Source organism: Oryctolagus cuniculus, chromosome 8 (assembly GCF_964237555.1).
Source record: "Oryctolagus cuniculus chromosome 8, mOryCun1.1, whole genome shotgun sequence".
Classification (NCBI taxonomy): domain Eukaryota; kingdom Metazoa; phylum Chordata; class Mammalia; order Lagomorpha; family Leporidae; genus Oryctolagus; species Oryctolagus cuniculus.
The window spans coordinates 18,501,357-18,515,303 of NC_091439.1; the positions used below are offsets into that span (position 1 = coordinate 18,501,357).

The following is a 13,947-nucleotide window of genomic DNA, read 5'->3' on the forward strand; positions in this document are numbered from 1 at the left end:
TCTTTTTTTTTTTTTTTTTTTTTTTTTTTTGCTTTTTCCACTCTCAATTTATTTTAAATTATTTCAAATAATACAGCAAAGTATAATGAAGAGTTAAATGAACACACATAAATTAAACAATTTTTAACATTTTTGCATACACACTTCATATGTAAACATATATACACATTTTTGAAAGCATAGGTGGTCATGGTAATATTACAAAACATGAATTAATAACAAAAACCAAGTGAGGACGAAGAGTATTTTTTTTTAACATAAGGAGTCTAATTCAGTAAAGACACATTTATATATATATCGGTATACCAAATAATGTGGAACCCACACATTTTATACTATACATATAATATTGACTTCGACATATCAGAGAAAGTAGGAAATTTATCTTTTTTGCGTCTACTTACTTCACTTAACATAATGATGTCCAATTCCATCAATTTCGTTACACATATAAGGATTCCATCTTTTTATAACTGAATGATGTTGTCACATCATGTTCTTTATCCATTCATCCATTGATGGATATATAGGTTGATTCTGTGTCTTTAATAGTGTGAATTGGGTTTGGTGATCAGTAGATGACTTAATGTTTTCTTCTTTTGCTTAATGAATATTGCATACTTCTAGTTTCCCAAATTATGTAACTTTTACTTAAGTCACCATTATTGGACATTAGTACATTCATTCTCTGTTGTTACATAATAAATTAACCTCCCAAAATTTAACTTGAAACAATAATAATGAGTTATCTCACCTATGTCTTTGGGTCAAATATTTAGGAATAGCTAGATGATTCCGGCTCTCGTGAAACTATATGCAAAACAAAGTCATATGAAGGTTTCACTTCGGCTGGAGAATCCCCTAGCAGGATGGCCTCACATGAAACAATTCCTTGCTATGCAGGTGTCTCCACAGACAGGGTAGAACTGTGATATAAATTTGGAGATAAGGCAAAGCAGAGGAAATGCCAAATAAAAATAAAACAATGGCTATAAAAGTACAAAAAACAATGCTACAGCTTTCATTTCATTATCTGAACTAATTGATGTCTTATCAACATTTTGCACTCCTAAGAGATTAGAACATGGCAGTGTTTTTGGTGGAAAGGGGATGAGGAAAAAAATGGTCTTGCCTTTGTTACTTTTCCAGATTGAAATATCTTGGTGTTTATTTGGATGTAATTTTTTTAAAAGATGTATTTATTTATTTGAAAGGCAGAGAGAGAGAGAGACGCAGGGAGAGAGAGATGGAGAGACAAAGAGATCTTTATCTACTGATTCACTCCCCAGATGGCTGCAATGGCCAGAGCTGGGTTGATCCAAAGCCAGGAGCCAGGAGCTTTTTACAGTCCTCCCATGTGGGTGCATGGGCCCAAGGACTTGGGTCATCTTCCACTGTTTCTCAGGCACATTAGCAAGGAGCTGGATTAGAAGTGGAGCAGCTGGGACTCGAACCAACACCCATGTGGATGCTGTTGTTTACCTGTTATGCCACAGTGCTGATGCCTTGGATGTAACTTAAACTTAAAAGAAATCAATCTAGTCATAATTTCAGTTTACTTTTGTCTTACATATCTCTGTGTATGTGGAAAATATAAACCTCATCTTTTTCAATGAGTCTTTCATATCTTCTTTTGCCAACATAAATGTAAATGAAGCATATACAGGCTTCTTTATCCTTATTACTCCAGTATCTACTTAATAGGTAGAAAAAAGATCATAGTTATAAAATTTTATTTTTAATAATGAGTATAAGTAAAAATAAATGGGAAAGAATGAGTCTGGAAGTAATGAAAAATCAAAGAAAGAAAAATCAAAGAAGTTACATACAGTATACATATAGAAGACAAATAAATATATATATTCTGTGTGTGTACATATATCAGAAGTGAGAGGGATTATGAGTCAGAGAGATAAAGATATATACAATGGATGTAACAATATTGGTGACTTCACATTCTTTTTTAACTATGACTGAGTTTATGTGTATTGTACATCTTATGCATCATTTGTAAGGCACAGTGAGTGGTAAAATTTTTTTTCAATTTCTGTTTGTTATGGAAGACCTTTATTTTACCTTCATTCATAAAAGAGAGCATTGGAGGTTACAGTATTCTGGATTGACAGTTTTTTATTTCTCTTAAGACTTGGATTATCCCTCACCATTCTCTTCTAGGCTGCAGGGTCAGTCTAATTGGAGACCCTCTGAAGGTAATCTTGTATTTCTCTTGTGCACATTTTAGAATCTTTCATTATGTTTTTCTGTTGAAAGTTTGACTATAATGTGCCATAGTAAAGATCTTTTCTGGTCATATCTATTAGTAGTTTTTTGTGCTTTTTATATACTTTGATGTCCCTTTCTCTAAATTAGGGAAGTTTTCTGTTACTATTGTACTGAATAGGTCTTCTAATACATTCTGTCTTTCTACACCTTCAGGAACTCTTAAGACCCATATGTTGGATCATTTGATATTTTCTCATAAATCTCGAACACTGTTTTTAATTTTTCTAATTTATTTTGCTTTCTTTTGGGGGGAGAGGAGTGGATCTGACTGAAATATTTCCAAAGATTTATCTTCTAGCACAGATATTCTTTCTTTTGCCTCATCAAGTCTGTTGCTAATGCTGTATTTTTTGTTTCACGTATTGAATTCTTCATTTCTAGTATTTCAGTTTGATTTCTCATCAATATCTATCTCACAGGAAAATTTTTCATCCATGTCATGCATGGACTTCTTTAACTCATGAATTTGCTTCTCATTGCTTTTGACTAGCTTATGATCATTCTTTTAAATTCCTTTTCACATGTTTCATCAGCCTCTTCATCTTCAACATTCTAATTTTGAAGTGTTGTTGTGTTCATTTGGGGGAGTTATATTATCCTCTTTGTTCATATTTCTCATGTTTCTACATTTATTTTTAGGCATTTTGGGGATCATTTGTTGTTTTCTCCTCTGCTGGCTTTTATCTTTGAACTATACCTCTGTGGCTTAGTGGAGCGTCTGCTACTTCGGTGGATACTCGGAGGCATGTGCTGGGTGGGGTCAGGGAGTTCCTGTCAGTGCTTCGGTAGGATATAAGAGTCCATGGTGACTCTACATTGGATGTGGTAGATCTCTATTGTCAGTGGGAAGGATGGTATATTCATGTCAGCTGGTGTGATCACTGCCTCGACTCCTCCCTGCCAAGCTGATCAGTGCCCAGGGAGAGCCCTCAGTGGCTACACACCCCACCCACGCACACACAAGAACTATACAAAGAATCCGTGCAGTCTTCAATGTGAGCACAGAACCTTCTGCAATGACCTACCTCAGGCACTCAGAGTTTTCTGAGTCTCTGAAGCCAGATACAATGATAGCCCAGAGACCTAGCCACCCTCCACACCCTATTGTGCAGTCACAGAATTTCCATAGTCAGAGTGCATAGGGCTGCCACAGTCACCGGGAGCAGGGGATCCATTCTCAGCCCTGTGAGGGTTCTCCCTCTATGGAGAGAGCAGAGACATTCCCAGAGCCAGTTACTATCAGTGTTCTGCCTTGGCAGTTTGAGTACAGATATTGGTGAGGGGAGGGGAGAGCCTCACAGGCTTAAGTGGGCACTCCACCCCCACCAACCCTCCAGTCAGTGGGGACCATGGATTTGTCTCTCAGATAAAATTCCCTAGTCACACGTTCACGAGCCAGGGCAGCCTGTACCACCTTTTAAGATGGCACTTCCTCCTTGATATTTACTAGGAGCCTTTGTGGTGGGCATGGGAAGCAAGCAGTGTGTTCTCACTTTACAGGTTTAGGTGGGTACCCTGCCCCCAGTGAGCACTCCAGGACAACTCAAAGACTGTGTGTAGTCCCCAAGGTTCTCCCTCAGTCAGTATCATCAGTGAAATGGGCTGCTGCAGGCTCTTCTCATTTCTCCTGAAGAAGATGGTATCTCCTCCTGATGCTAACTCTGATACTGATAGAACAGAGGAGCTGAGTGATTGTTTGCTGCCAAGAGTGGTACTCAGCAGGAATGAGAGAGAGGAAGAAGCAAGGCGGCTTCCCTGCTTCAGTCCCGGCAGTTTCTCAGACGCCAGCCAGCTCCCCAGGCTGCAGTAAAAGCGAGTGGGTGACTGTGGATTTCTCTCTCAGCTAAAACTGTGAGCAGCAGTTACACAGCTATTTCTACCCACCTTGTCATGGTGTGATGGCCGCTCACAGCCAGTAGATGGCTATGCCATGGGCTGGCGGCAGTGATGTCTCTGTGTTCTTTCCCCTCAGAGTCTTCATTGTTTTCTCAGTTCTTCGCTGAACATTTCCATCAGTCAGATCCCTGGTCCTTCCTTTGTTCTTTACATATCCCAGAGCAGCTGAAGTTAGTGTGGCTACACCTTGTTCAGCCATCTGGAACCTCTGAGTTAACATATATATATTTTTTATTTGACAGATAGAGTTGGACAGTGACAGAGAGACAGAGAGAAAGGTCTTCTTTCCTTGGTTCACCCCAAAAATGGCCGCTACAGCCAGAGCTATGCTGATCTGAAGCCAGGAGCCAGGTGCTTCCTCCTGGTCTCCCATGTGGGTGCAGGGCCCAAGTACTTGGGCCATCCTCCACTGCACTCCCAGCAGAGAGCTGGACTGGAAGAGGAGCAACCAGGACTAGAACCCGGTGCCCATATGGGATGCCGGCGCCGCAGGTGGAGGATTAACCAAGTGAGCCATGGCACCAGCCAACATATTTTTAATTTAAATTATAGTCAAGGGCTTAACACTCTGCCAAATAAACCATTTAAGAAGTAAAAAGCAAAGAAATTCTAATTTTTCAAGAATATAGGCAAGAGCTATAAACAATAGTGAAATAGAAACATGACCACTTCACCCATATACAGTAAATTTTAAAGTAATCACAGACAATTAAAACTATAGTAGTATAACATTCTTAATCATTGATTTGGCAAAGGTATAAAACAGAGTTTAGCAAAACTATATTTGTGGGGCCGGTGTTGTGGCATAGTGGGTAAAGCCACCAACGCAATACCAACGTTCCATGTGGATGCAAGTTTGAGATCCAGCTGCTCTGCTTCTGATCCAGCTCCCTGCAAAATCAGTGGAAGATGGCCCAAGTGCTTAGGCCCCTGCACCTACATGAGAAAAGTGGAAGAAGCTCCTGACCCCTGGTTTCAGCCTGGCCCAGCTCCAGCCTTTGTAACCATTTCGGAAATTATTGCAATGATGAAAGATATTCTTTCTCTCTCTCTCTCTCTCTCTCTCTCTTTCTCTCTCTCTCTCTTCCTCCCTCTCTCTCTCTCTCAAATTTATTTGACAGGTAGAATTATAGACAGTGAGAGAGAGAGAGACAGAGAAAGATCTTCCTTCCATTGGTTCATTCCCTAAATGGCTGCGATGGCCGATGCTGTGCCGATCTGAAGCCAGGAGCTAGGTAGGGGCCCAAGCACTGGGGCCATCCTCCACTGCCCTCCTGGGCCACAGCAGAGAGCTGGACTGGAAGAGGAGCAGCCAGGACTAGAACCCGGTGCCCATATGGGATGCCGGCGCCGCAGGCGGAGGATTAATCAAGTGAGCCACAGCACCGGCCCCTTGCTCTCTCTCTCTTTTCCTTTCTCTGTGTAACTCTTTCAAATAAAAGTTTTATTTAAAAAAACTACATTTGCAGCAATACTGATACACAAAGGCCTTTCATTTTTATTTTTAGGTTTTAACTCATTATATATTGGTTTGCCATGATTTCATTATTTTTTTAAAGATTTATTTATTTATTTGAAAGTCATAGTTACACACAGAGAGAGGAGAGGCAGAGAGAGAGAAAGCGGTCTTCCATCCGCTGGTTTACTCCCCAGTTGGCCGCAATGGCTGGAGCTGCACCTATCTGAAGCCAGGAGCCAGGAGCTTCTTCCAGGTCTCCCACATGGGTGCAGGGGCCCAAGGACTTGTGCCATCTTCTACTGCTTTCCCATGCCACAGCAGAGAGCTGGATCGGAAGTGGAGCAGCTGGGACTTGAACCAGCACCCATTTGGGATGCCGGCACAGCTGGCAGTGGCTTTACCAGCTACACCACAGCACCAGCCACTATTTTTTATTTTTTAAAAGGTTTATTTTATTTATTTAAATGTCAGAGGTACAGAGACTGGGAGAGACAGAAAAAGAGATCTTCAATCTGCTGACTCACTTCCCAGATGGCCACAACAGCCAGGGCTGGTCCAGTGCAAGGGAATTTTCTTACGCATAGAGAATGAACATGTGTCAATCATTAACTTAAATAATGATGAGGAATCAGCAGGATGAAAAAGTTGCTTTTGAGGAGTTTGAGTAATATATGCTATGAGAAAAGCAGACTGAAATAAGTTTGCTACATTAGAGATAAAACTAGTTAGTGTATACAGGGTAATGAAATCATAAACTTTATGGTTATTTTTCCACTAGACAGAAGTCATCCCCATCTCTACTGGACAAAACTCTCAAGTTAACATGCAATTGCATAGCTTTGGGCCCAAAGCAATGGTAAATAGAAGTCAAGCAAAGGTATGTCTCTGCAGGTAGTTAAATGATCCTTGGATCGGCCTGTTAGACAATGCTCCAAGGCGATATTAAGTGCACAGACATAAGTTCTCTTCTTGCCTCATTTCCAAGGTTTGATCAATTTTTGTTAAATTCATCTGGATGAGTGTATGTCTAAGAGAAGACTTTGAACCCTGAGGTTCATTGTGAGCAATGGTGGGAAGAACTGAGGACTTTGTAGCCTAGGAGAGACTCTCTGCAGGGACCAAGATGCTAACACCAGAGTTACTCTTAAAACATAATTGCTAAAATAAAGCTGTGATTTTGTTGATGGTATCAAAGGCCCCAGTGGAAAGACCATCACCAGTCAGGAGAATGAGACTTGTCTTACATGGCTCCAAGGCAAGACAGGGCAGCCCTGGGAGTGGTTGGTGTCTAGAAGAAAGAGCTTCCTCCTTGTGTGAGACCATGATTCAACAAGGGCGTCATTTATCTTGAGAGAAAGATCACAGCTCACACTGCTGATGAGGGGCGAGGGAGCGTGAAAGAGGGATTCACATTTCAGATGAGGATTTGATGAGGGGATCTCCAAGTTCCCTTGCAAAACTGAGATTCTGTCACTGTGGGAATGGAACAAATTCCAGTAGTATCCTGGAGCAGAAGCCTACAGAGACAGTGCCATTGTGACCACTGTAGTTGTTGTAGAACCTTGTGATTACATGTTCTGCTTCTAAAAAATCATACATTCACTTCAGTTTTGCCTTTTTTACCAAGCCTATCACTGACAGAAGTGCAGTCAGCTTTGTTGTTATTGTTATTTGGGGTTTCTTGTTTGTGTTTTAATATGACTAAATGCATTAAAATCTAAGTGTCAGATTTGACATTTTTTCCATTTTCTCTGAAGTCATTGAAATATATTCACTCAGTCATTCACATCAGAGGTGTAAATGGATTTTCTGAAAGTTTTTCTGGAGACAATGAAAGACGGTCACATTGTGACTTGACTTCTTCAGGTACTGCAATCAGAAAACTTTACAGCATCGCACCTGCAGGATGCTAAAACTGTGTCTTGACCTTGAGTCTGAAAGGAGGAGGTAACATTTTTTCCATTTGCATCAAATTTACTTAAGCAAAGAGAAAGGAGAAGGAATTAAATTGAGCCTGTTATATACTCAAGGGAAAATAACATGTTTATTTGACTTTCTAGCTTTCAGTGATTGTGGCTGTCAAAGTTTAAATTTTTAGTTCAGTCTTTTTAGCATCAATATCTGCAAACACCTAACTTTCAAAAAATGGCTTAGCGGTGTCACACGGCGGCTTATTCCTCAATTTGTTTCATGTCATCCAAAAGATGTACTGAGGCAGAAAATCTTCTCAGATTCACTCTTACAACATAACCCTAAATAAACAGCTTAAGATTGCAAAGATTTTATGTACATCAGGCCCAGGACTCAAGGAAATCGAGATTCAGTTTGAGGCATTGCCACGTACTGCTTTATTCCGTCTTTCTGGGGCTCAGCTTCCTTACGTAGTAGATGGGATTAATACCACTACTTACCTCCTCAGATTGTTGTGAGGATTGCATAAAATCTTCTCAAGTCCTTAATCCAGTATCTGATACAAGTTCTCCATAAATGACAGATGTTATCTTAATAAGAATTATGATGTCTTCATCAAAACTTAATTATTGTGCTCTTGTAGAGTTAGTGGAATCATGGCTGACTCATTCTCTAATACAACTGAAAAGTAAGTTTCAGCATTGTATAATACTTTAGTCTTAGTTAATGAACTTGAACAACCATTCTTGAGAAAATAATGAGGACTAGTAAATCCAGAGTTAGAAAAAATACATCCTGTTTACTAGGACACTTCAAGTGTTTTAAGAATAAATGTTGCAAGTCCTTGGAAGAGATGCAAAGGACCTTTGTGTGTTAGACTGTGGATCTGGAGAGTTATGGCAGGAGCACCTGCCCATGACAATGCTCTGCTTTCCACGGCAAGATCATCTTCAAGAATCGCTTGCCAACTGGAGACACAGATCACAGGGCAATGAATCACTACATATATGTCATGAGCAGAGCTCTGTCAAAAGCTCTAGTGGTTGCTAAAACCTGTTCCCCAGTGACCCATAGCGTATTGGAGGCAGGTCTTGATTTAGAGTTGGGTGAAGCAGACTCAAGTGCACGATTTGCCATTTATTTATTATGTGGCTTTGGTGTCCTTGGCTTCTCTGAACTGTCGTTTCCTCATCTATAAAATGACCTAATATACAACTTCGTACAGTGCGGGGTCAAGGGGGAGCCAAATGCTGCAATGTACATGAGAAAGCTAAAGCACAAGACCACTCGTGGTATTGGTATGATTGCTAATATGATGAGTGCTCCATTATTCCAAGAAAATGAAACGAGCATCAGAAGGAGCATGGCCATAATGCACTGTATGATGCTGTGTGGCCTTGGCTCTTCCAGTACAAGATGAGCGTCCTCAGAGTGCTGACAATGCCCAGCTGCCTCTGTGGAAAGTCTCTTCCTATCACAGGTAGCAGAAGTTACTGGTATTCCATGATTAACATTAATAGAACTTCCCATTTTCCTTTATCTGAATTTAGATAGGCAGATAACAAACTGATGGACAGAACTGATAGACAACAGAGACAACGGTTTTGGTGATACGGTGCCAGGTCAAATCCATCCTCCACACCCTGTTTACCAACTCTTTAAACTCCTCACTTTCCCTTCTTTATTAGTTTGTCATTGTGCATAGGATCAAGTCCAAACTCCTTTACCTATTCTACAGAGCCTTTGGTGATAATGGTCTAAGACCTCTCAACTTCACACTTTTCTCCTGCCCTCTTCAGCTTTCCATGATCTGTTGGATGCTGCTCCCTCTTCCTGGAATACCCTTTCCCTGTTTTACCAGATCAGTTTCCATTCATTCTTAAATCTTGTTCAATGTTGCTTTCATCTTATGATCTCCCAGACAGAAGTAGTCACTCCTGTTTCACACAGCTCTTTCCTCATGCACCACTGTATTTAATCTTCCTATCACTCTATGTTGAACTTTGCTCAGAGGTCATTGTCCCCTGTTGGGTTATAAGCTAGTTAAGCAGAGGGGCTATGTTGTATTACACTTGAATCTCCTGTGACAAGCACAGTGCCTGGCATTTAAGTGGGTGTTCAATAAATGTTTAAACAAATTGGCTTAAAATTGGATAACTGTTACATAGATACTAGATACTTCAAAAAATTTGAGGAAAATGGGATTAAAAGATAATCTTATTTTGATGGAAAAAAAACTGAAATGCAGGCATAGTTTTCCATGAACTTTTTTTTTTTTTTAAAAGATTTACCTATGTATTTGAAAGGCAGAGTGACAGAGAAGAGACAGAGACAGAGATCTTCCATCTGCAGATTTACTCCTCAAGTAGCTGAAACAGTAGGTTTGGGCCAGGCCAAAGCCAGGAGCCAATAACTCCACCTTGGTCTCTCATGTGGGTGACAGGGTCCAAGTACTTGGTCTGCCTCCCGAGGTGCATGAGCAGGGAGCTGGATCGGAAGTGGATCAGCTGGAACTTGAACTGGTGCTCCTAATTGGGGTGCCAACATCGCAAGTTGTGGCTTAACCTGCTGCACCACAATGCCAGCCTCTCCATGAGTTGTTGTCGATGCCACCTATGCACGGATGTCAACAATTTTTGGTCAAAATAGACTTATCTTTTCATTTCATTTTTCACTTTTTGAAGTATACTTAGTGTTTTCATTTCCACATTGCCTTGTAAAGTTTTAAATTCTTCCTAAAGTCTGAACATTACATATCATTGAAAGACAGTATTTCTAAGTTAAAAGTTATTTTGTTGTTTGGCACATTTAGCTCTCCAAAATGTGCTAATGTGTTTCATAGATAGCAGCAGAGTTGATAAGCCTCAGTACATGTTTTAATAAATAGATTTAGAAATATGGCCCTTAAATTAAAGTTTTGTATTCCATTTTCTAATTGCAAAAGTTTGCAGAAGAATTTATTCTGTCATTTAATAATAAATGTATGTGAGTATATTCACATGTATATATGCCCAAGAAAGTAATGGTAGCAATATTTATATCAGGTAAGCCAGTCCCTCCTGGACTACATCCAAAACAATTTAGTTACTGTAAAAGGACTTCCCTCTAAATACAAGAAGGACTTGTTTTTGAAAGCAGTGAAGGCCGGCGCCGCGGCTCACTAGGCTAATCCTCCGCCTTGCGGCGCCGGCACACCGGGTTCTAGTCCCGGTTGGGGCGCCGGATTCTGTCCCGGTTGCCCCTCTTCCAGGCCAGCTCTCTGCTGTGGCCAGGGAGTGCAGTGGAGGATGGCCCAGGTGCTTGGGCCCTGCACCCCATGAGAGACCAGGAAAAGCACCTGGCTCCTGGCTCCTGCCATCGGATCAGCGCGGTGCGCTGGCCGCGGCGGCCATTGGAGGGTGAACCAACGGCAAAAGGAAGACCTTTCTCTCTGTCTCTCTCTCTCACTGTCCACTCTGCCTGTCAAAAAAAAAAAAAATTTAAAAAAAAAAAAAGCAGTGAAGTAGTTCCAGACCTGGATCCCATGCACAATATAGTCTCAGTCTCTCTCTTTCTCTCTCTGTATCTCTGTATCTTTCTCATACCCATACATACACACCCTCGGACTCTGAAATTTCCAAGTAGAATTCGCTTCCAAGTGGAATGCATTAATAAAAATATGAAATACATTTTCTTGTATAAGTCATGATGCCATGAGGAGAGATAAAGGAAGAACTAAGAGTGGCGACTAATCATCTGTGGCTCTCAAACTGAAACCTGTCATGTTAACTCCCAACTCAAACGCTTCCTTGTAAAGATTTGCCTTCAAGAAACCTAAAAGCTTGTATGCTGCCTCATCGGCAACAGCCTCAAACTGTTCCCTGTCATAGAAGAAAACAAATCTTTTGCTCGTTTCTACCTAGGGGAGGCAGAGGAGCTGAGGTGGTCCTGTGTGGCTGAATTAGATGAAAGACTTGCCTTCCACCATGGAGACGTGGAGTCTAATCAAGTGAAATGAGTTTTGAGATCCCAGCTCATTTCCTAGGGGAGATCAGTTCACATTACAGAATCACGACTTCTCATTCATCACAGCTGACGTGGTCTTTGCTCAGGAGAGGACCCCAACTGGGACGAAACCACCTGTCTTCTCTCCAAAAGGGGCACTTTATCCAAGTTAGAGTTGAAAGCTATGGAGTGAGAAAGCTTTCTAGCCACCAACTTCCGTCGGTGTGATACATGTACAACGTGGAAGGGAACTTGAGTTTGAAAAAGGAAAGATGAGTTTAAGGAAGATGAGTGGCTCTTTTTCATGCCAGATACAAATAACTGTGATGGAGATGCTAAGCCTGGTTGGTAAGGAGAGTCAAGATCGGAGCTCCCTCTTCTCCATCTCCTAGATTTTATTTAACAGAAGTGAGAAGGATAGCATTTCCATGCATCAGAGTTTCAAATGGCAAAGAAAATGTCCTGTTTTCCTGGCTGATAAATGATCATTATCTCTTTTTCTTCCAGGGCATCGTTATAACACCCTTGCTACTGCTGCTTTTTGTGAGTATTTTTGATTTTATCTTTAATATCTTTTATGAAAAGCCACCTACAACCCTTTAAGAAAGGTCATTAAAATAAAATTGATATTTGAATTCTTTTGTACTACTTTGCATCACATTTTTGAACTGTTCTCCCAGTTGAGCTGTACCAGGTAATAACACACAGACACAAAGAAGCCTAATCATTTCATTCCCCAAGGACAGCATCAGGACCCAGATACTAGCCCTCCAACTCATAGATAAATCATTAATTATCACAAAGCAGTGACCTGTGACACAGGTTACAAATGTGATGCTCTTGATTTTCTCATTAGTAAAACTGAAGTGATTAATAGTGACCTGGTATTTGATAGTGTTTGACAGAAAGAGCTTTGGACTAAGGGACCTGAAGAAACCTGGTTTTCCAGGCTGGTACTGCCAGTAATTGTTTTCTTCACTTTGTGGAAGACTGACTTGATTTTGTCATCTGTAAAATGGGAAACAGCAACACCTACTCTATGCAGCCTGTCTTCTGGGGATAATGAAATGTGCTTTCGGAATAAAAGATAAAAGCTACTGGTTAACTCAACAAAAAATGTTCTGAAAATAAGAAATGCTAATGAACTGTCTTATTTCTTTGGGAATGAAGCATATGAGAAATTAGATGAGAGATCATAATAGAAATTAATGTTATCTCATGCTGAGCAAAGCATATGTAATCATGAATGATACCTAAAATATTTTATGAACTGTGCATTTTTTTATACACACATCTTCCAAATATAAATCACTCCACTGATCACTGAAGTGTAGTGGGGATGAGTTTCCGGGAGTGAAATGTAGCTGTTTGACTAGCACTATTTGTCAGTGAATTAAAACTATGGGGAAAATTTATTTAATTATAGTGTAATTACCCAAGTTGGAATTCAATTAGAGTAATAGAGTGAGGGCCTTCATTTCTTACCAGCTGTGTAGGAAATAGAGCGGGCTAGATAATACTACTAAACAGTTGGAGTCTGCATCTTTCATGAAAGACATTACCTTCAAGTAATAAACTTCCACCTCACCCTCCCTTCTGAAATGCTGGCTCCATTTTGACAAGATAGGAAGAGTCCAATAATCAGATCACTTTCCTTGGCAGAACCAACCTCATTAATTTGGACTCTACCAGTTTAGAATTCACAGTGAGTCAAACTGCAACTCAAGTGAGTATTTGCATTAATTTGGAAGAAAAAACTTAGCATGTACTTCCCTGCTCCTTAGCAGTTAGGAACTGGAATCCTCCAGCAGTGTTTTACTTTTTCCCCCAAGTCCTGGGATCACAAGGCCTATTGAACTTCCGTGAATACAGGGCAGGGGCCAGTCTGAGAGTCGGGAGATGAGAGAGAGTGCGGCACCCAAGAAGTACACTATAAATGGCTGCGTAGTCTAGGTTTCCTCTGTTACTCCTGTGAGAACAGAGTCTGGCTAATCATTACCAAAACAGAGTCAGGTAGAAGTAACCAGTTCTAGTGCTCCGTAGCACGGTGGGGCAACTAGCGTTCACAACAGTGTGTTAAGAGGGGACCAGCTAGGTTCCAAATATAAGAAAAGATGAGGAAATGAAAAGGCTAGTTGCTTGATCTGTTTCTACTGCAGACTTGTGTTGAAATATTGCCTTGTACCCTGTAAAATGTATAAGGATTACTTGTGAATCAAAAATTTAGAATGCCTTTTCTAAAATAGCAGGGTACTGGTTACAGCCCCGACCCGATGGCTGAGACCTAGGAAAAATGCTTTTGAGTAGTCAGCATACAGTCCCTGGGACCCTGCTCCAGCTCCTCAGTAAAGAACCAGAAGCATCATTGCCTCCCTTGCCTTCCCAGCCCCTGGCCAATAACAAGAAATTCTCTC

At 40.7% G+C, this 13,947-nt stretch overlaps 1 protein-coding gene across 11 annotated transcripts in view; it reads left to right on the forward strand.

Annotated features, from left to right (window-relative positions):
- Positions 1-13,947, forward strand: part of SLC10A7 (solute carrier family 10 member 7) — a 290,444-nt gene that overhangs the window by 199,863 nt on the left and 76,634 nt on the right. For 9 of the 11 annotated variants that reach the window (XR_011378233.1, XR_011378229.1, XR_011378230.1 and 6 more), the window contains one exon: positions 12,041-12,076. Coding sequence is in view for 7 of the 11 variants with exons in the window: in XM_051820010.2 (XP_051675970.1) it covers positions 12,041-12,076 (36 nt within the window). In the remaining 4 variants the exon portion in view is untranslated. Of the gene's footprint in view, positions 1-12,040; positions 12,077-13,195; positions 13,226-13,947 lie in introns of those variants that run through there. The other 2 variants (XM_051820011.2, XM_051820015.2) reach the window with 2 other exon arrangements.